At 54.2% G+C, this 19,477-nt stretch overlaps 1 protein-coding gene across 1 annotated transcript in view; it reads left to right on the top strand.

Moving 5' to 3' along the window:
- ELAVL1 (ELAV like RNA binding protein 1) overlaps nucleotides 1-9,901 on the top strand; it is a 39,441-nt gene extending 29,540 nt beyond the window's left edge. The window contains exons 4-6 of the mRNA XM_060630068.3: nucleotides 438-591; nucleotides 5,305-5,530; nucleotides 8,292-9,901. Coding sequence (XP_060486051.1) covers nucleotides 438-591; nucleotides 5,305-5,530; nucleotides 8,292-8,616 — 705 coding nt within the window. The 3' untranslated portion in view covers nucleotides 8,617-9,901. The remainder of the gene's footprint in view (nucleotides 1-437; nucleotides 592-5,304; nucleotides 5,531-8,291) is intronic.
- Nucleotides 9,902-19,477: the final 9,576 nt, after the last annotated feature.

A 19,477-nucleotide genomic window follows, 5' to 3' on the forward strand; every position in this document is an offset into this window, starting at 1 on the left:
TTGCCTGTTGGCAGGTGGTGTCGCCGCGCCCCCCCCCCCCCCCCCCGCCCCCAGCAGCACCCAGCTCCCTTGCCTGCTGCCCTTTGGGCTCTTCACTGTCCAGAGAAGGGAGAGGCCACGGTAGGAGAGACGGCCGTGGTTGAGTCCTGGCCCTGTCTGCAGCCACCCATGGGCCCTCAGTCTCTCGGCTTTGAAACTAAGACTGTGTCTGCCTCATTGTGGGGCGTGAAGTCCAGGTGAGAAAATGCTACGGGGTGTCCATCTGGCTCGTGGCTTGGCCCGCGTGAGCTCTCACGCATGCTGCCGCAGATGGTGAGTGTTGGAATGATTTCTCACCAGAAGCGTGGCTTTTTCTCGCCCCCCAAATCTAACCCCATCTCCCTCGATGCTTTGGCCACACACCTGCCCTAACCCCAGAAAGTGGTTTTGTTTTCAAGGTGTCGTATGCCCGCCCGAGCTCAGAGGTCATCAAAGACGCCAACCTGTACATCAGTGGCCTCCCAAGGACCATGACCCAAAAGGATGTGGAGGATATGTTCTCTCGGTTCGGGCGAATCATCAACTCCCGGGTCCTCGTGGATCAGACCACAGGTACGGTGGGTGGCCCAGATGTGGGTGAGGTTTTCCTCCAGACGGACTCCAGAGTTTCCAGGAAGACAAACCACTGCTTGATTTTCAGCATCAGTAGTTCTTCCACCAGGGAGCACAGAATCAGAATGAGGAGACACTGGCTTTTGTTTTACGAGTCCGGGGACGGAGGATGCAGTTTGATGCATTTTATGGTGAAAACACCAAGAGATCCTGGCACCTTTCCTCAAGCACCCAGATGGCCCAGCCTGGCCTGTGAACGGGCGGAAAGGCCACCAGTCAGCCGTTCGCGACAGCTCTTATTTCAGGCACTCGGGGTGCAGTGTGGGACAGTCTTCGCTCATGACCCAGAGTCCCTACTTTTGACTGGCCCGAAGCCACAGGTAGCTGCTTCTGAGGAGCTGTTGTCGTCTCCATGATTTGGATGTCCCCCTCGGGTAGCACATCCAAAGCTCAGAGAGCTCAAGGCAGTAAATTCCCCTCACTGACCAGCCTGGCCACTTCGCCAGCCCCTGTCAGGTCACCTCAGCCCAGGACATTAGCAGCCTGGGCTCTGGACCTTGCACGAGGCCATCAGACACAGCCGAGCGGAGGCCCCTCACCTGCCCCTGGGAGAGCCCCGCGCAGGAAGCTGGTGCCAGTCCTGACCGTGCAGCCTGCCCACCCCACTGGCCTGGGCACTGGGGTCAGGACATCTGCTGTCAAGCCCCGTGCGTGGCTCTGTCTGGGGAGAGGTGAGCTTGGGCCACACCTGCTGTAGGACTCCTCTGTTCTGCCCCAACCAGGAGTGGGAATCTGTTGACAAACCGCTCACATTGCTCAGAGAAGCCATTAGAATGATCTGTGTTTGATGTTCATGTTCTTCCATGTCCCCGCCCCCCTTGGCTGTGATGTGAAAACAAACACTGGGTAGTTTGGTCCCAGGGAGTCATAACTGTGAGGTGACTCCCTTCCGAGAGGCCAGCGGCGCCCCTAGGAGGCTGCAAAGCAGATCCCAGAGAGCAGGTGGGCTGGGCCCTCCTGGCCTGTGACAGATGGGGTTAGAGACGCACACACATCGTCCTTGTCCCTCCGAGCTGTGTGCTTTGGGGTGGGCAGCCTCACTACTCGCCCTCCCTTCTCCACCCCTCCTCTGGAAGCTCAGCTCCGCATCTGCTGGCCCTGCTGCCCAGGCTGCAGTCCTGAGGCATAAGCAGCTCGAGTCCCCGGAGGCCTGAGTGGAAGGGGAGCCTTCTGGAGTGTGGACCACAGGTGCAGCTCGCCGGGTAGCCCTGTGCCTAGTGCAGATGCCCACTCTGACACCAGGCTCTGCCGGAGGGACAAGGACCACACCACGGCCTCTGTTCTGCAGCTGTGCTCTGGGGCGGGGAGAGGGGTGAGGGCGAGGATCCTGTTTACTTGGTGTCAACCCCTTTGGTCCACACCAGGACAGTTTCCTGGGGTCCTTGAAGCCCCCCGTACTCACCTTCAAGTGCCAATTGAGAAGGAACAATGCAGTGGGCTGGTCAGTGTATGTGTTTGTCCTCAGCCCCATCTGCATAGGAGCACCTGTGTGGGCTGCCTGGGGACCCGGATGGTATGACCACGCTGGGCCACATTCTGTTTCCATCGCCCTCCTTTTCTACGTGTCATACATACCGCTTTGCCTCTACTTGTGTCTGTCCAGCCCAGCATGACTGAGTGGAGCTGGCTGTCTCCAGGAACACCCCCACCCCGGACATCTAGCTTTCCCCAGTGGCTCTCACCACCCTGAGGGAGGTCACTTATACAGACAGTTCCCCTCAGCCATTTGTGGGGCATTTGGTCTCCTTTCCCTCTGTAGGGCTGGTGTCTCTTAGACATCAGGATTGCCCCCCGGGCTCAGCCATGAACTCAGAGTGGCGTCCATGGGCACTTCATGCTCTCTCAGGCATCCCACCAGCCTCTGCTGAACAGCAGAGGGACTGTCTTCAGAATCTTTGTGAGGCCCAGAAGGAGGGGAGATGTGAGGGAGTCCCTGGGGCTCCCTGTCCAGGCCTGGGGTGTTGAATTGGGGAGTTAGAACGGTGGACCCCCAGGACTGTGGACTTCCATTCTATCCTCTGCTCCAGAGGGGGCCACCAGCGGGGCTTCTCTGCTGGGACCCAAGGAGTCCCAGGGGACGAGGGCAGAGACTAGCAATGCTGGCGGGTTTGTGGGTCCAGTTCGCTTCCATATGATGTGCCTTGTAGCATTAAAGGGATGAGGCATCGCTCTTGGAAAAACTTAACAGCTGACAGAACTTAATTTTTAAATTTTGTTTTCTTACCTGTTTTAATTGTGAGCCTTATAGGTTACTCATATGGAGATCATGCCATTGATTGACCTCTGCTCTTGATTCTAAAAACAGTAGAGGGGAAAAAAACACCACCACGGGCCCCCTTCAAAGGGTGTCTACCCATCAGATCATTTAGTGAACATGTTCTCCCTCACACTGACATTTTCTCTCTTGGGTTGTCTTCGTTTCACTTGGGCGGTTTCCATTTGAAAGTCATTTTACAAAACCAAACAGGGAAACCACACCGCACACACACTTTTCCTCTGTTCCATCTCAAGGTCCTTATCACTAGGATGGAACCTTCTCCCCGAGGGCAGCTTCCTGCCAGAGCCAGCCAGCGACAGCTGTCAGTGTTTTGCCTGAAGTTAAATACCCATTCAGGCGTCTGTCTGTCAAAGGTGCCATTCATGCTGTTCAAGAGTAAATAAAAACAGTGTGTGTTGAGTGTGTGTTTTTAGGTGTTCCTTCTGAACTGAAATTGAAAATGAGTTGAGGCTCTAGAAGTTTCTTGGCACACATGTGAATTGTCAGGTTGGATCTCATGGATTCAATGAGTGTCTTCGGTGAATTTTAAATTTATATATATTTCAACGATCGTGGAGCCCAGATGGAGGCAGCCTTGAAGCCACTGGGGGCAGCTGTGTGCCCTCCCAGGGCACTGTACTGGGGGGAGACCAGGAGGGGCAGGTTCCCAGTCGGGTGAGCTGGGATACGAGCTTTTGGACTCACCATGGAGTGTCCGCTGTGCGTTACAGTTGTAGACCGAGATTCCTTGGCCTGAGGCTCCCTGACTGCTGCCTACTTGCTTGAATGGGGCCCAGGCCCAGGCCCAGGCATGGGATTCTAGGTGCACAGTGGGGCGGCCATGCCTCTCACCGTGACGCTGGTCACTTCAGCATCCCACCTGGCATGCCTGAGCCTCTCTGTGCCCCTCTGCGGCCCTTGGGCCAGCTGGGGAGACCCACATCCTGTGCCCATCGTGGGGCACTTGGTGGGACTCTGGGAAGGGGTAAAGAAAGGTGTGGGAGATGAAGCTGCTTGGGGGGGGGGCATCTGGTGTGCTCACTTAGCTGGTGACCCCCCCAGATCCTGGGCTGTCCTGCTTTGGTAATTGTCATGCACTGGGAGCTGAAGGCCTTTGTCTAGAGACGGAAACGTGACCCCAGGCAGGCTATAACTGGCAGTCCGGATGAGAATGTGCAGGATAGGGCTGTCTGCTACAGTCCCCCAACCAGGGCACATCCAGGACTCGCCCTCGGCTGTCACCTCTCCACTGCATTTTGATCTTCCCACCTGACCCCTGTTCTCCCCAGGAGAAGGAGCCAGGCCTCTTCCCCAGCCCCACCCTGTTCATCTAGTTCTGCAGGGGACAGTTGTCATCGTTCCTCCTAGGCCTAGAACATGGATGGATTGGGGTGGAGGATGGCCAAACCCCTCTTCTGCCCGGTTTGTGCGGGTCTCGAACCCGTGCTGGGCTGGCCAGACCTTCAGCAGGGCCTTGACTCTCAGGCAGCCTGGTCCCGGTCCACATTCTTGCTCTGTCGAGGGATTGGGTTACAGCAGGGACCCAGGGCTTGACTGCAGGTGGCTCAGTCTATGTGGCGAGAGATGGTGCCTTCCTGAGGCAGCTGGACACCATGGCGGGGGGGCCCCGGCCCTTCCCACTCGGGAACAAGGACAGGTTTGGTGTGGGCCCCAGGCAGGGAGTCTTAACCTGCGGGGAGTCTCGGGCAGGTGGCAGCACCACTGTGTGCACCTGAGCAGTTTTCTGGGGGAGAGCGAGGGGCTTCACTCGATTCTAGGCAGTCCTAGGACATTAACAATGGAACATCCCAAAGGTGAGTGAGGTGAGGGCAGGAGGAGGAGAGGGCTGTGGGCCGAGGCTTGTTCACTGGACTCTGTCCCCTCTGGGGATGGTAAAGGCTGAGTGAGCAGGGACTCTGTCAGGCCGGCCGGGGCGGGGACAGCCTACAAAGGCCTGGCTGGGCTACACGAGCCACCGTCACTCCTTGTTCACAGGGCAGGCCGTGGGGCCCCGGAGCACAGGGAGAACCCTGCAGGCCCTACCTGGTGGGCGCTGAGAGCGATGGAGGGTGTCCTCTCCTCCAGCATGTTTTTTTTTTTTGTAAGAAAGAGGCTGGGGTGTCTGTCTGGGACATCTGTCACCAGAATGTCTGTTGGCACTGAGGCTGTGTAGTTGCTGCTTCAACTCAGAAGGACGTCTGAAAGCTTAATCTTGCTGGTCATTGTTTTTTTTTTTTTTTTAAGTTCATTCGTTCATTTCCATGTTTAGGCTTCATTTTTGTTTGCCTCGTTACCTGATTTGAAACCACAGCTGACTGACTTCGCTTTTGCTTTTCAGTTTTAAAACTCCTTGTATTTTCTCCCCTAACTCCCATTTTTGTTGGTTTGTTAAAAAGGTTTGTCCAGAGGGGTTGCGTTTATCCGGTTTGACAAACGTTCGGAAGCAGAAGAGGCAATTACCAGTTTCAATGGTCATAAACCCCCAGGTTCCTCCGAGCCCATTACAGTGAAGTTTGCAGCCAACCCCAACCAGAACAAAAACATGGCGCTGCTCTCCCAGCTCTACCACTCGCCGGCCAGACGGTTCGGAGGCCCCGTTCACCACCAGGCGCAGAGATTCAGGTGGGTCGGGAGGCAGCGCTCTCATCAACCCAGCTCTTCCCACCGCGGGCCGGCCGGGTCCACCTGGCTGGTCAGAAAGCCGCGCTCAGAATCACTGTGTCTTCACGCCCCTGCCCCCATGGGAAGGTGTCTGTGTGAAAGGCGTTTATGTCCATCCGAGTATTGCCTGAAGTGGAATCCAAAAGGTGGTCGCGTCTCCAGCCAGCCCCCCGCCCCCGGGGGCAGAGCACGTAGCGCCCCAGGGCCCGGTGTTCAGTGGCCGGAGCTCGGGGCCATGAGTGTAGCAGCCAGAAGATGCAGCCTCGGGTGTGCGTAGGGGAGAGCTGCTCTCCTCCTCGGCGTGCAGCCCCTGCTCCCAGCCCTCAGGTAGCCCTCTCACTCACCTACCTGGGCGCTCACCTGCATCTCTAAATATCACACGGCTTCTGTTTTAAAAGCCCTGCCCTGGAGGCGAAAGGTTTTCTGACATTCCCTCGTCTTTCCAGACTGAAAATGACTCCAGTTGCCAGGCTCTAAGAGAACAGAGACGATGAGGGTCAGGAACTTGGGCTCCAAAATCGGGCGTGTTCTGCCTCACAAGCAGTGGCAGTCCCGATTTCCAGGCCACTTGGTTTTTGTTTTTGTCAAAACCTCCATCAGTGGCGTGAGGCATGTTAGGGATCTTTATCTCTGCGACTTTGCAGGTTTCCCATCTCTGTCCTGGAGACATTGGGCAAAACCCTGCACAGAGGCCCCCTGGGGAGGCACTGTCTTCAGCGTCTAGTAACGCAGAGTTCTCAACTCGGCTCAGGTTCCAAAGCTAGCCTTCCCTCATTGGCTTTTCTAGTTTAAAGACAAAGGCCGGGGAAGCGTCTTGGGATGGAAGTGAGGTAAATCCACGTTTGAAGGCCAGCTGACATAGTCTGTGTCACTGCTGGTCAGGTGGGACGTGTGGATGGCAGCGTCCAGCAGGTTCTCAGTAACCAGACTGGACAAGCAGGGAAGAGGGTACGGGAGGAGGCGGGGACTTTGGTCACAGGAAGGAGGAACAGAAAAGAAAGGGGACCAGAGCAGCCAACACTGCTGGCCAGGCAGGAAAGGGGTCTTGACAATTAGAGGCTCACAGCGAGGAGAGACAGAGGGAAGCAAGGATGGCAGGAAAGGTGTGAGGAAAGACTGGCCACTGGAAGGCGGACTAAGATGAGAGCAAGAGGGAGAGAGGCCCAGCCGAGGGGAGAGTGCAGTCTGCATCTCACAGCAGGAAAGACCTCCCCCCCCCCCCGCCCCCCCGCAAATACTGAAGAAGGGCTCAGGTCTCCTTTGTACATCAGAGAAAAGAATGGGAGGTAGGTTTCGCTGCAGCCAGGATGAAAGAAATCAGCTCCAGTTAGCAGGGGAGAAACCAACTAACAATAATTAATAGGAATGAGAATCACGTCAATAGAAAATAGTAAGGTAAGACTTCAGGTTATTTTCAGTATAACAGGTACATGACGATTCGGGTTAGCTAGTTTAACTCGGACCCACATTTGGTTTCCCACAAAACTGGAGGCGGGGGACAAGTCCATTAAAGTCAGAACGTCTTTCCAGTTTTTATTGAAAACCAGCTTGGCTTAATGTCACACAGATACAAGGGTGCCTTTACCCACCCCCTTCAGTGCCACTGTGGTCCCTGTTGAGTCGAGACCACTAACAAGCCACTGGAGTCATTGAACCAACTCCGACCTCCTGATGCAAGCTGTTTAAAATTCCCCCCGTACATTCAAAGCCATGGCCAGTGATGTGTCTTGATTCTTCCATACCTGCCTTGAAGAGATCCCCTGGATAAGTGGGCTGCACCTGGGGAGCTGGTCGGTCCGTCTTGTTGTTATGTCCGTCAAAAGAATGAATCTGTTGATGGCCCTTGAAAGCACCTGCTTACCCCTGGGTCAGCCCCACAGCGCGAAGCCTGGTTTTATTTTAGAGCAGGTCATGTTTCTTGTTTCTTGCACGGTGCGGCCCCCCAGACGCTCTGTCACACTTGGGTAGTCTTAAGCCGATCCTAAGGCCATTACTTTTTAATTTCCGAAGCCTTTCAGAGGGCTGTGTGGCTTCGGTAACGATTTTGTCTTCTCCCTTAGTCCTACTGCAGTGGCCACACATTTGTAGAAGGCTTATTTTTTATGCAGCTGGAAGCGTTGCTTTGGAAAGAGGCCCACACTTTTGGTACAGCTTGGCAGACCTGCAGGCCGCAGGCATTGCTTCTGGGATGCCATGAGCCAGCAGCGGAAGGTCGCCTGGAGCTGTGGGAAGGAATTCCCTGTGCCCTGCGGTGGCCCTTCAAGGGGTGTGCTCGCCTGGGACCCTCCAGCAGGGGCAGCCAAGATGAGGGCAAGATAGAAAATTTGGAGAAAGAAAAGGAAAAAAATCCTGCCCCCCACTCCCTGACGTACACACATACGGAGGCATAGAGTATGAGGATCGAGCTTCCTCCAGGGAGGTCCGAGGGTGGAACAACACCCGAGAGGACGCGGAGAAGCTTCTGTCATTCAGCTAGGGGAAACCTGGGACTCCCCCCACCCCCACCCCCAGTGATGGAAGGTACTGGAGGGAGCATGGCTCCCAGGGAAGCTGGTCGAGGCTCTGACCCTCTGAGCTGGTGGGCAACAAGTGTCTCTCCCCAGGGTCCACGGTCTGTAGTGCAGGGAGCCCCCTCCCCCCATGCTGAATTCCTGCCCGTGACGGATGGGGGCGCGCCGGCCTGCATGACCTTGACCTGCATGCTGTGCTCTCTGTTTGCTAGGTTCTCCCCTATGGGTGTAGATCACATGAGTGGGCTTTCTGGTGTCAATGTCCCGAGCAACGCGTCTTCGGGCTGGTGCATCTTCATCTACAACCTCGGGCAGGACGCCGATGAGGGGATCCTCTGGCAGATGTTTGGCCCCTTTGGGGCGGTCACCAATGTGAAAGTGATTCGCGACTTCAACACCAACAAGTGCAAAGGCTTTGGCTTTGTGACCATGACAAACTATGAAGAAGCCGCCATGGCCATAGCAAGTCTGAACGGCTACCGCCTGGGGGACAAAATCTTACAGGTTTCCTTCAAAACCAACAAGTCCCACAAATAACTCGCTCATGCTTTTTTTTTGTACGGAATAGATAATTAAGAGTGAAGAAGTTGAAACTTTTTTGTTAGTGTACAACTCATTTTGCGCCAATTTTCACAAGTGTTTGTCCTAGTCTAAATGAGAAGTGAAGAGGTTTTTATACTCGGGGATGCAACCGACATGTTCAAATGTTTGAAATCCCACAATGTTAGACCAATTTAAGTTTCTTAAGTTATTTCCTTTAAAATATATATTAAACAGAAATCTAAGTAGACTGCATTGACTCACCAGTCCCTCGGGACGGTGGTGAACCTGAAGCATGCTTTACCCTCTAAGACTGTCTAACACTCATTTCATTCGGTGTCTCCACAAACTGGATTTAAAAAAAAAAAACAAAAACAAAAACAAAAAAAAAAAAACAGAAAAAGGAAAAAAAAAAACCAAAAAAAAAAGACCTGACCTTTTAGTTCTAGTTTCCAGACTAAAGATGTTAGACAGATGCTGAGTGTGTGCTTTCCTCAGCCGCTTCACCATTTTTAAGCGATTTCTGCTTTTGGTTGACGGGAAATTGCTTTCCCGAGCAGGTGCCATCGCCACCTCCTGCTCCCTCAGCCCCGGGCCCTGCAGGGGTGCCCGCCGGGGGGGTGGGGGGGCCGCCGCTGGGGAAGGGGGGCCGCACGTTGGGCCCTCCACGGAAGGACTCGAACAGGTCTCCTAAAGCCCAGGCGCCAGTGGGAACGGACCAAAGAGTTTCCGGGAAACTCCAGTATATTCCCCAGTCAGACCTAGCTCCCGGCACGCCCGAGGATGTGTTGCTACCCTGACATCCCGCATTTCTGTCCACACACGGCATGCACGGTGCCCCGCACATCGGACACCGGCGTTCCCCATCGTTTCGCCAGTCCCCCAGAGCATTTCACACGGCTCAGATGCGGAAGACCGCTCCATATTTTACGACCCCAGAAACATTTGAGCATTGTATTTCTCGCATCCCTTCTCGTGAGCGCTAGACTTTGTTTTGTTTTGTTTTGTTTTCTATTTTAGTCGGATTTTGTTTTGAAACTTTGCTTTCGTATGAACACTCAGCAGAAAAGTACTTACTTCTTGCCAGTTATCTATTAACAACAACGAGAGAAATACCCCTTTGATTTGTAGTTTTAAAGATTAACCCTCCCAAGTTCTCTTCATAACTGCCTTGACATTTTGGGTTGTTCTGTTCTGTTAATTTTCTTTTGCTTTTTTGTGTTTTTTGTTTGTTTTTACTTTTGCATTTAAGACCATTAAATTTGATTTTGTTTTGCTCGAATTTTGTTTTGTTTTTTATTTTACCTTTTCTTTCTTTTTGGCTAGGTAAGGTACAGATGGCCAGCATTCAGGGAGGATTTTAAGTCCTTAAGAAACAAAAACTTGCCTGGAGACCAAGCATTTGCACATCTGTGACGCAGGAGTGCACAGTCGCAGATGGCACTTAGTTTTAAAACGGGGGAGCCGGTAGGGAGAGGCAGAGAGTGAGCCTGAGAAGGGGCAGGGCCAGATCTCCAGGCACCTCAGGAGTGTGAGCTGACTTTCATAACTATCTGGTGTTTAGAGAGGACCAGAAACAGGGGAACTCAGTAGCAGCAGTTTTTAGTCTCTACAAAAGACTAAAAACGGGTACCGGTGGGTAGTTTTCATTGATCGGCATCATGGAATTGCGGCATTATCTATCTGTCTACCTGCCTACTACCTACCTACCTATTTATTTATTTATGTATTTATGTATTTATTTATTTATTTATTAAGTGGAAAAAATTGGGCACAGCCTTCTCCAGAGCAGGTCAGTGTTCTGAGAAGCCCCCGGACAGTTTGAGGCTCCCCGTTTCCCTCAAACTCCGTTGAGGGCCTGCCGACCGCTTGCATCGTCCTCCCCAACTTGAGATGTTGCCGTGTTCTCTTCCCACAGAAGGGCCAAGTGCATACCTTGAGGCCTTCTCATGAGTTGGCCACGTGCCACGGAGGACCTCCCCCTGCCCCATCTCACCCCCAGCGGAAGTTTCCAGACCCTGAGTCAAAGCCAGCTTACGTGCCTCCTTCTGGAACCCAGAACCGAGGCCCGTTTCTCTGGATTTGACACAGAGTGGGTCCCCACTCTGTCCACCCCAGAGCGCCCTTCACCACAGACCGGGATGTTTTCCTGGAAGAATATGCCTTTCAGGTTGCGCTAGCCTTGGGCCAAGCATCTTCTCTGCGAAGGTGAGATTCCCGATTCCGAAAGTGACCCTTCGGTCTCTTCCTTGACACACATTCCTGCCTGCCCTCACTAGTGTTGGATTTCTTACTCAGATTCCCGTCGGAAGCGTAAACTGTGAAAGACAGTGGGCTTGAAGCCAGCACTGGCATTTCCCTCCCCTCCCTGTTATCTGGACCATATCGATTATTCTGATGTTGGCACTGAGGAGGAGGAGGAGGAGGAGGAGGAGGAGGAGGAGGAGGAGGAGGAGGAGGAAATGAGCCTTTGAAAGCGGCCCAAGGGGTAAAATTGTCCTTTTACGTGGTCTCCACTCTTTAAACAGCCTTCTAGCTAAAACCCCAGTGCATTTCTTTGGGAGTGTTACTTTGCAAGTTGTGTGGAAGGATTTCACTTTTGACATGTGACTTAACCCTGAAAAGCAATTGTCACTCCCATCGAGGTACCAGATGTTGGCCCTGTGTCCGAAAAGTCCCATTATATCTTCCTCAGGCTTGTTTGCAAAAGGAAGATCCCATTTTTTTTAAAGTCAGGATCCAAAAGAAACTTTTTTAAAAAAATTTTTTACATAGATCTATCACATTTGTATTTCTCAAAATGAGCGCTCTCCTTTTATTTGGGAATTTTGATGAAAAAGAATAAAGAGTAGATGATGTTAATTTATCGAAAGTTTGGTTTGGTACACAAACACCAAAGAGGCTTTGATAGAATTTTCTTTTGGCCTGCGTAACTTCCCCTGATGGTTGTTTGCTGAGAAGCTCCCAGATTTGTGAACCTGGTTCCAGTTGAATTATTCATTTTTTACGCTCTGGCTCTGCCCTTCTTTAGTTTTTCATTGTAATATGCCAAGCTGTGGTTTTCTACGCTGGCTGTGCCTCTAGTCGCACACCCTGTGACTGGGTTCCCCTTCCCCTTCCCCGCCCCCTGCCCCCCCCCCCCCCCCCGACTGCCACCATCTTGCCAGAATAGCTGCAAGACGGGCTTTCTTGGCCTGTGGGCAGATGGTGCTGTGTGGGCTCCACCTTCTTTGTTCCCCGAAGGTGAGTCTTTTCCCTTTGCCAAGGGCAGCTGCCTTAACCTTTGAGAGTCTGCGCTTGGCGTTAGTGCTGGAAACCCAGCGCGCAGGGTCTGGACCGTGCTGCTGTAGGGAGCTCTCTGAGCTGGCAGCCGGGCAGGGGGCGGTCCCTGTTGGATCAGACAAGTCGATGAACCTGAAGACAGTTCCTGGCAATAACTTGTCCTGGTTTGCTCCCACACTAGGACTGTTGACCGACCCCCAAGCCTGCTGTCGGACTTGAAAATCAAAGTTAACGTCACCTAGCTGTTGTGTTTTCACATCTGATCCAGCCTGGCTTTATTTCTCTGTGCTTTTTGCAGCCTCCCTGGGTTGGATGAGAGAAAGAATAAGCTGCCAAAGGTCTATTTTCCCCAGCCCTCCCCCTGAAATCCTTCCCGCCTTCCCAGGACCTCTGGCACCTCTGGGACCTGAGGCAGCTCCTCAGGAAACACCTCCCGCTGCCCGTCAGATTCCCAGGCCCGGCCCCCAACTCAAGTCCCAAGTGCTTGCCGTTGAGTGGCATTGATAACTGACCCTCGCTTGCAATAGCCGTAGATAGACCCTGAATCCCGGACACCCGCCCTCCCTCCCACAGCCCCCCTGTAAGGTTCACATCTCCCAACCTTTTCATTTGCCTCTGACTTCTAATGATTGTATTGCATATTTTCCCACAGCCTTTTGGGGGCATAGTTTTTCGTTTCCCGCTTGGTCATTACAAACAAACAAACAAAAAACCCAACAAGTTACTTGTAGGGCACCGCAGGGACCCAAGTTAGGCTCACGGATGGTTCGAGCAGCGGCTTTGCGAGGATTGTGTTGCATTCCGCCAGGAGACCAGGCTCGTCCGCTGGGCGGGGCCACCTCTTTACCATGTAACGTTGCGTTTACAGTGACTTGCTCTGGGGGGCGGGGCGCTTGACCAGCTGGCTCCCGTGTTGTGCAGTAGACGGGCAGACGTTTTGTATATTAGCGTGTTTTAAGTTATTGATTTGTTTTATATGAAATAATTTATTTTTCAGGTACCATCTTTCCTTTTAACTTTGTTTTTACATGGGTTTGTTTTCAATAAAGTATGACACTGCTGTCCAAAAGCCACCAATAAAACGAATCCCCTTGTGTTCTTTTGAGGAATGTTTATGTAACTAGCTCTTTTTTTTATTATTTTCAGGGAAAAACAAAAAACAAAAACAAAAACAAAGCCCTTCTCAGTTCTCCCTCTCCCCATTTGCCTTTTTATCCTTGTGAATAAATGTTCTTTAGTGTTCTAGGAGGAAAAAGCAAACCTAGATTTTGATAATCCAGAAGATTTCAGCTTAATAAGGAAGCTTTGAAAGAAGACCGTTTTTCAAAATTTTAGTGAAGTGTGACTATTTTCTGTCAACCGCTTTCTCGAAGAGAGTGACACTTTTGCACCATTTTCAGAGTTTTTATAGAGATGCCAAATTGATATATTTACATGTAATGGAAACATGAAAACGTTTTATTAAACAATTGTTCATAGCTGTGTAGACATTTTAATTCAGCTTCCAAAGCTCTCAAAGCGTATTTTTTGGAGTACGGAGCGATAACCGGGTTGGGGTGTTGCTTACGCTTCCCAGTGACTCGACTGTCCGAATACTTCGACCTTTCCGCAGGGATTAGGTTCGTGTTAAACGCTGTATGTTAACCATGACTGGAATTCTGTGCTATTTTGGTAATAAACGAAGTGGGCTCGTTGAGACGTGGTGGTGTGGGGGTGATGGTGTGTGATCGTTAGCGGCCAAGCTGAGCGAGGCGCCGGCCGGGGCTGCGGGTGACTTCCTCCCGCCTAGGTGAGCGAGGGCGGCCTCCTGCCAGGCTGTCCCCTGTGTGCCAGGCCACAGAACCCTGGGACAGCCTGCCCCGGGGGGGAGAGAGAGGAAGGCCCCGGACTGTGTGACCGGCTTTCCCCCACCGCCCGCTGCCTCTGCCCGGGTGTGCCCCTTCCCTGGACGCACTCACCAGCCAGCCCCCTCCCCTGCGAGACCCAGGGGCCTCTTCTCCTGCGCTTCCCTCAAAGGTTTGTGGGCCTCCTTGTGTTGTCCCTGGGCGTTGCCTGTCCATCCCCTCCCCGTGGCCCTGTGGCCATTCTGACACTAATCTCCTTTGGTGACAGGAGAGTGACTTTTAACTCCCCTGGAGGCACAGCAGAGCTCGAGGGCCTTAGGGTCAGAGTCTGCAGTCTGAATCCTGGTTCTGCCCACTCCCTGGTGTGCAGTGCGGACAAGCCACCGACTCTCTGGGTCTCCGTTGCCCCCTCTGTGCAATGGGGTCCGTAACACCCACCCATCTTGCTCTTCTCCAGATGTGGCTAAGTGGTCCCACGGGTGGCACTGTAGCAGGAGGTGGCTCCAAGGGTGTCCCTCGGTTACTCAGACCCAGCGGCCAGCTTGGGGCTCCCAGCAGGAGCTCCTGGGGCTTCTGGGCAGCCTCTCCGGTGTGGGCCGTCCTGGTCACCAGGGAGGAGGGATCTGGGTATCAGCCCTTCCGCGTGAGTGGGGCACAGGACTGGCCGGACCAGAGCGTGTGTCCACCTTCTCCAGAAGCTTCGTTTCAAAGCAGATTTGGCCTCAGCAGGTCTGGGGTGAATCGGAGCATCTGAATTTCTAATGAGCTCCCCACCCCCACCCTGCCCGCTGGTGATGCTCATGCTCCAGGGACCCACTTTGAGAAGCAGAAGGCTTAAGAGGAGGCTGTGAGTGCCTTAGGGAAGCCTGCCAGCCCCCACCCCCCCCTGTGGTGATGGCTTCCGCTTCCCCCTCACCCCAGAATGTGGGGCCCTGAGAGACGGAGCCCCGTGTGCAAGGTGGGGGAGCTCTCGCCACCAGACTCTCTCCTCTCGGGCTGCTTTCGTTTTTCTTTCCGTTCAAGGTTAAGGTGCTGAGAGCCTGCATCCCTTCATGTTTGAGGTTTGGGTTTTTTAGCTTATAGCCTCAGTAATATCTCTGCGCAGTTTAAAAGGATTTCCAGAAGAGAAGGGAGAAAATCAGCCCCCGGTGTTGTCTGGGAAACCACGGTTTGTGTTCAATGAGAAGAAGAGCCAAGTTGTGACGTGAGGGTGTCTTTTCCTGGGGGGTGGGGTACCGGGAACCGACCCCCGATCTTCTGCCACTGGCCTGGAGCCTCTGACCGGCGGCAGCCTGCCACTGGCCTGGAGCCTCTGACCGGCGGCAGCCTCCGGCTTGGGAAGCCACGTGGGAGCCCTGCACCACAGGTGGCGCCGGCCGGGGAGCATTTCCCCCAAGTCCGCACCCTGCTTTCCCACTGCCAGGGCCTGGCAGACGCCAGGGAGAACCAGCCTGAAGATCCCCTGCCCCTTGTGGGGGTGCTGAGAGCCGGGCAGGCGGGGCAGCAGGGGAGGGGAGGGCATCGGAGCGGGAATTAGCTGACCCGGGAAGAGTTCCCAGTAGCTGGAAGGTGGTGATGGGCCGTGATCGCGACTCTTAGCTCTTAGCCATGCCGTTCGTTCGCTTTGCAAAGTACTTCACTGCCCTTCGTGGGCACGTGCCTGTGAGGGAGGTGTTACTCTTAGTGTTGTTCGAGTACCCATTTTACAGATGATATGACTGAAGCTTAGCTGGTTGGAAAACAGGTCATGAGTGCTGGTGATTTTTTTTTTTTTTTTTTTTTTTTTTTTTTTTTTTTACCAATTTGGTATAGAGCATTCTAGGTTTGGGCCGCCCCTTAGTTTTGTGAGCATAAGTTTCCAGAAATAGTCTGTGCAGGGCCTGGAGCTCCAGGACCACCAGGGGCCCCTCGGGAAAGACTCTGGAATCCAGGGCAGGAGGGCGTGCTGCCTCCCAGTTTTTACCCACAAATGAATGTTTCGGCCACATAAATAAAATTGCCACGTCCCAAGGAAACTGCCACATGGGTCGTCACCAAGTGCGGATGGCGTGATGGGCATGATGTGACTTGCCACACCGAACTCACGGCCACCAGGAATTTCCCACAGAGGCCCCTCAGAAAGCTGGGGTGCCCAGCCCAGGCCCACGGGACTCCTGAGGGGAGTCACACGTGCTCAAACAAGAGGCTCTGGGGCAGACACTCTGAAGGCAGGTGTAGACGTGCACACTGCCTTTCCCCAGGGCGGGGGTGGGGGTGGGGGGGTCGGGGGCTGCTCGGCGTGTCTACCTCTGCAAGGTTCACAGGCCTCCCCAGCAAGCTGGGCTGAGGAAAGGCAGTGGGGGCCTCGAATGCCGAGGCCACTGCCAGCCGTGAAAGGGGACTAGTGCCCATGTCCCTCCCCTGCTGGGAGCGGCTGCCCTCTCTCAGCAGTTGTTTGGACAGGATGAGGGCTGGGAGCCACCAAGGCCACCGCAAGGGTTTTCACAGGGCATCTGTGGTGCGTGTGCTGACCGGGGATGCCCGGGCTGACAGACAAACGGACCACAGCATGGCGGTTCCAGGTGAAAATTAGAAGTGAGTAAATAAAGGAACTCTTAGAAAGGGATGTGTCCAAGGTGGAGGGATCACAGTCCCCCGGGGACCATCAGTGGAAAATAAGGACGTCCCGAGAGACCTGGTCTGAGGTGGAACATGTCAGCTGTGGAGGTATCTGGGGCCCAGACCCACGGACCCACGGACCCACAGAAGCACAGACCTTAAATCTGCTTTGTCAAAAGGCTTTCAGAGTGTGTGTGTGTGTGTGTGTGTGTGTGTGTGTGTGTTTGGTAATTTTTTTTTAATCTTAAAACATTCCACTCATCTGCTTTTGTGACTGAAGAACAAAATCTCAGTATTTAGCAAGTTATTTTTAAACCCTCCAGCACACAAAGCTGCAGTCTTAAAACATTTTGAATTTAAAGAGATTGTGTGGAAAACATGGTGCTTTTAATCCACCCTGCCCAGTGCAGGTTATATCCCCAAAAAGCCAGGAATAGAATAGAATAGAAGGTGTGGCAGCTTGGCAAGGACAGTGGAGGTGGGGGACAGAAGGAGAGGACAGGGCCATCCCAGCCACCCCCGGCGGCATCCTGCGGGCAGGCGGGGGTCTCACGGTCCCCGGCATGAGTCTCAGAGGAAGGGGGGCCGTCCCCCTGTGCCTTCACATCGTCTCCCCTGTGTGTGTCCGTCTGTCCAAATGGCCCCTCTCTACGACCTCAGTCCATTGGGTCAGGACCCACCCTATTGACCTCATCTTAGCTCATCTCAATTGACCTTAGTGAAGTCTCTAAGTCACGTGCTCAGGTCCTCGGGGTCAGGATGCCAATCAGGGGACACAATCCAACCCATGACCTGCCCCTTCCACGGTTTGTCACCAGGCCTTCTCTGTTCTCCCCCAAAGCAGTGAGTGCAGTCGGGGTTCATCATGTGCCCCCCACTGAGTTCCGCTCGGTGACTTTCAGGGAGGAGACTGACCAAGCTGTCTTGTCGCCTAGAAGGATTTCTCCTGCTCGATTTCATGTGACAGTGGCCAACAGCACAGACTACGTAATCTGTGAGGCTCAGCGCAGAATGGAAATGCGCTTTGTTCAAAAATCTCAGATCTGGGGCGCCTGGCTGGCTCAGTCGGTGGAGTGTGTGACTCTTGATCTCGGGGTCGTGGGTTTGAGCCCCACGTTGGGTGTAAAGCTTACCTAGAAAAATTCAGGTAAAATCTGGTTCAAGCAATGGAATATATTCAGCTTTAAAAAGGAAGGACAGTCTGACACCTGCTACAACATGGATGGACCCGGAGGACACTGCACAGCGTGAGAAGCCAGACACAGAAGGACCCGTCCTGCGTGACCCCACTCACAGGAGGTCCCCAGAGGAGCCCCATCCATAGAGACAAGAGAGCGGATGGCGGGAGCCAGGGGTGGGTGGGGGCGGGGGGAGTCCGTGTTTCATGGGGACAGAGAGTCTGGGGAGATGGAAAGTTCTGGAGACGGACGGCGGGGGCGGGTGCACGACAGTGTGAGTGTGCCTGATGCCGTTGAACTGGACATTTAACGGTTACGATGGTAAATTAAAGTATAAAAAGTATAAAAAAAGGTACTAAGAACTCTGAGAGGGCAATGGCACAGCACGCGGTCCTATGGGTCCTCGGGGGTCGCTTGCCCCCCCCCCCCAAGCCATCCAGCTGGCTGCGTCTTGCACCACCTACCGTGGGCAGCCAGCAGGGCTCCCAGTGCAGCCAAGACTCCCTCGCCCGTGGTGCCCGGGTGGGGAGGACCCCGCACCCCGCGGCCGGGCTGGTGTTTACAGCAGCCAGACGTTTCCATTCCGCGGGGAAAAACGCACGGGAAAATCCACAGCGCGTTTGCTGGCGGGCGGTAGTTGATGCCAAAAGAAGGCAGATGGGCCGCGACGGGGTTCCCAGGGCCTCCCCCAGTCCGGCTGTTGGCCTGGGGGACTGCGCCTCCTGGGCTCCCAGCCCACCCGAGGGCCCCTGCCTCTGCAGGCAGCCTGGAGTAGGGGGAGGGGGCCGGGAAGTCAGCCCTGGGCCCTGAGCGTCTGGAGGCAGGAAGCCTGCAGCCCAGCCCCCTCTGCCGGGGGAGGAGCCAGTTCCCTGGGGAACCGTAAGTCTGGGATCGCTCCCATCCTGCCCTCTTATTCCAGAGGAGCCCGGTGTCAGCTCGCGGCTGTCTGTCCCTCCGCCACCTGCTGTCCCCTGCCAGCAGCCCCAGCTGCACACCGCTCCACACGTGCTCGCCCTCAGGTCGGAGTTGCTGCCCCCCCCCCTCCGCCCCCCCCCCTCCGCCCCCCCCCCCCCCCCCCCCCCCCCCCCCCCCCCCCGTCACCAGCCACCTCCCTCCTTTCCCACGCCCCCAGGGGGGCCCCGACTCCCCACTGGCTTCTGGCCCACATGCGCCCCTCCCCCACCATGGCCTCTACCCTTCCAGCCATCCTTGTATTCAGTCCACACATAGTCATGGTGTAAATCATCTTAGAGCCGTGGGTGGTCCATCCACGCAGAAGCGTATGACTCGGGCCGTAAAAAGGAGTGAGGTGCTGACACTCTACCACGCGCGTGAACCCAGGAAACACACTGCGCGAAGTAAGCCAGACACAAAGGTCACGTCTCGTCTGATTCCATTGACGAGAAATGTCCAGAACAGGTAAATCCATAGAGAGTCAATTAGTCATTGTCGGGCTGAGGGAAGAGAGACTGGGAGCGGCTGCGTCATGGGGACAGGTTTTAGGGTGACAGAAATGTTCTAGAACAGCGGAGTGTGGCGGTATGCCACTGAATTGCTCACTTTAAAGGGGCGAATCTTCAGGGCGCCTGGGTGGCTCAGTCGGTTAAACGTCCGACTCTTGATTTGGGCCCAGGTCACGATCTCCAGGTTCATGGGTTCGAGCCCTGCATCGGACTCCATACTGCTGGTGGTGCAGAGTCTGCTTGGGATTCTCTCTCTCTCTCTTCCTCGCTCCCTGCCCCTCCCCTGCTCTCTCTCTCTCTCTCTCAAAATAAATAAACTAAAAAAAAAGGGGGGGGCAAATTTTCTGTTATGTGTATCTCACTTCAATCAAAAGAGAAAAATCATCCCAGGTGTTGCAACTGCCAAGGATGTGACGCACAGGAGAGAAACCAGCCGAGTCACCCGTGGGTGCTCAGCCCAGGTGGGGTCACCCTTTAGGGCTCCAGATGGGTT

This window comes from Panthera onca, chromosome A2, assembly GCF_046562875.1.
Source record: "Panthera onca isolate mPanOnc1 chromosome A2, mPanOnc1 haplotype 2, whole genome shotgun sequence".
Taxonomy (NCBI): Eukaryota; Metazoa; Chordata; class Mammalia; order Carnivora; family Felidae; genus Panthera; species Panthera onca.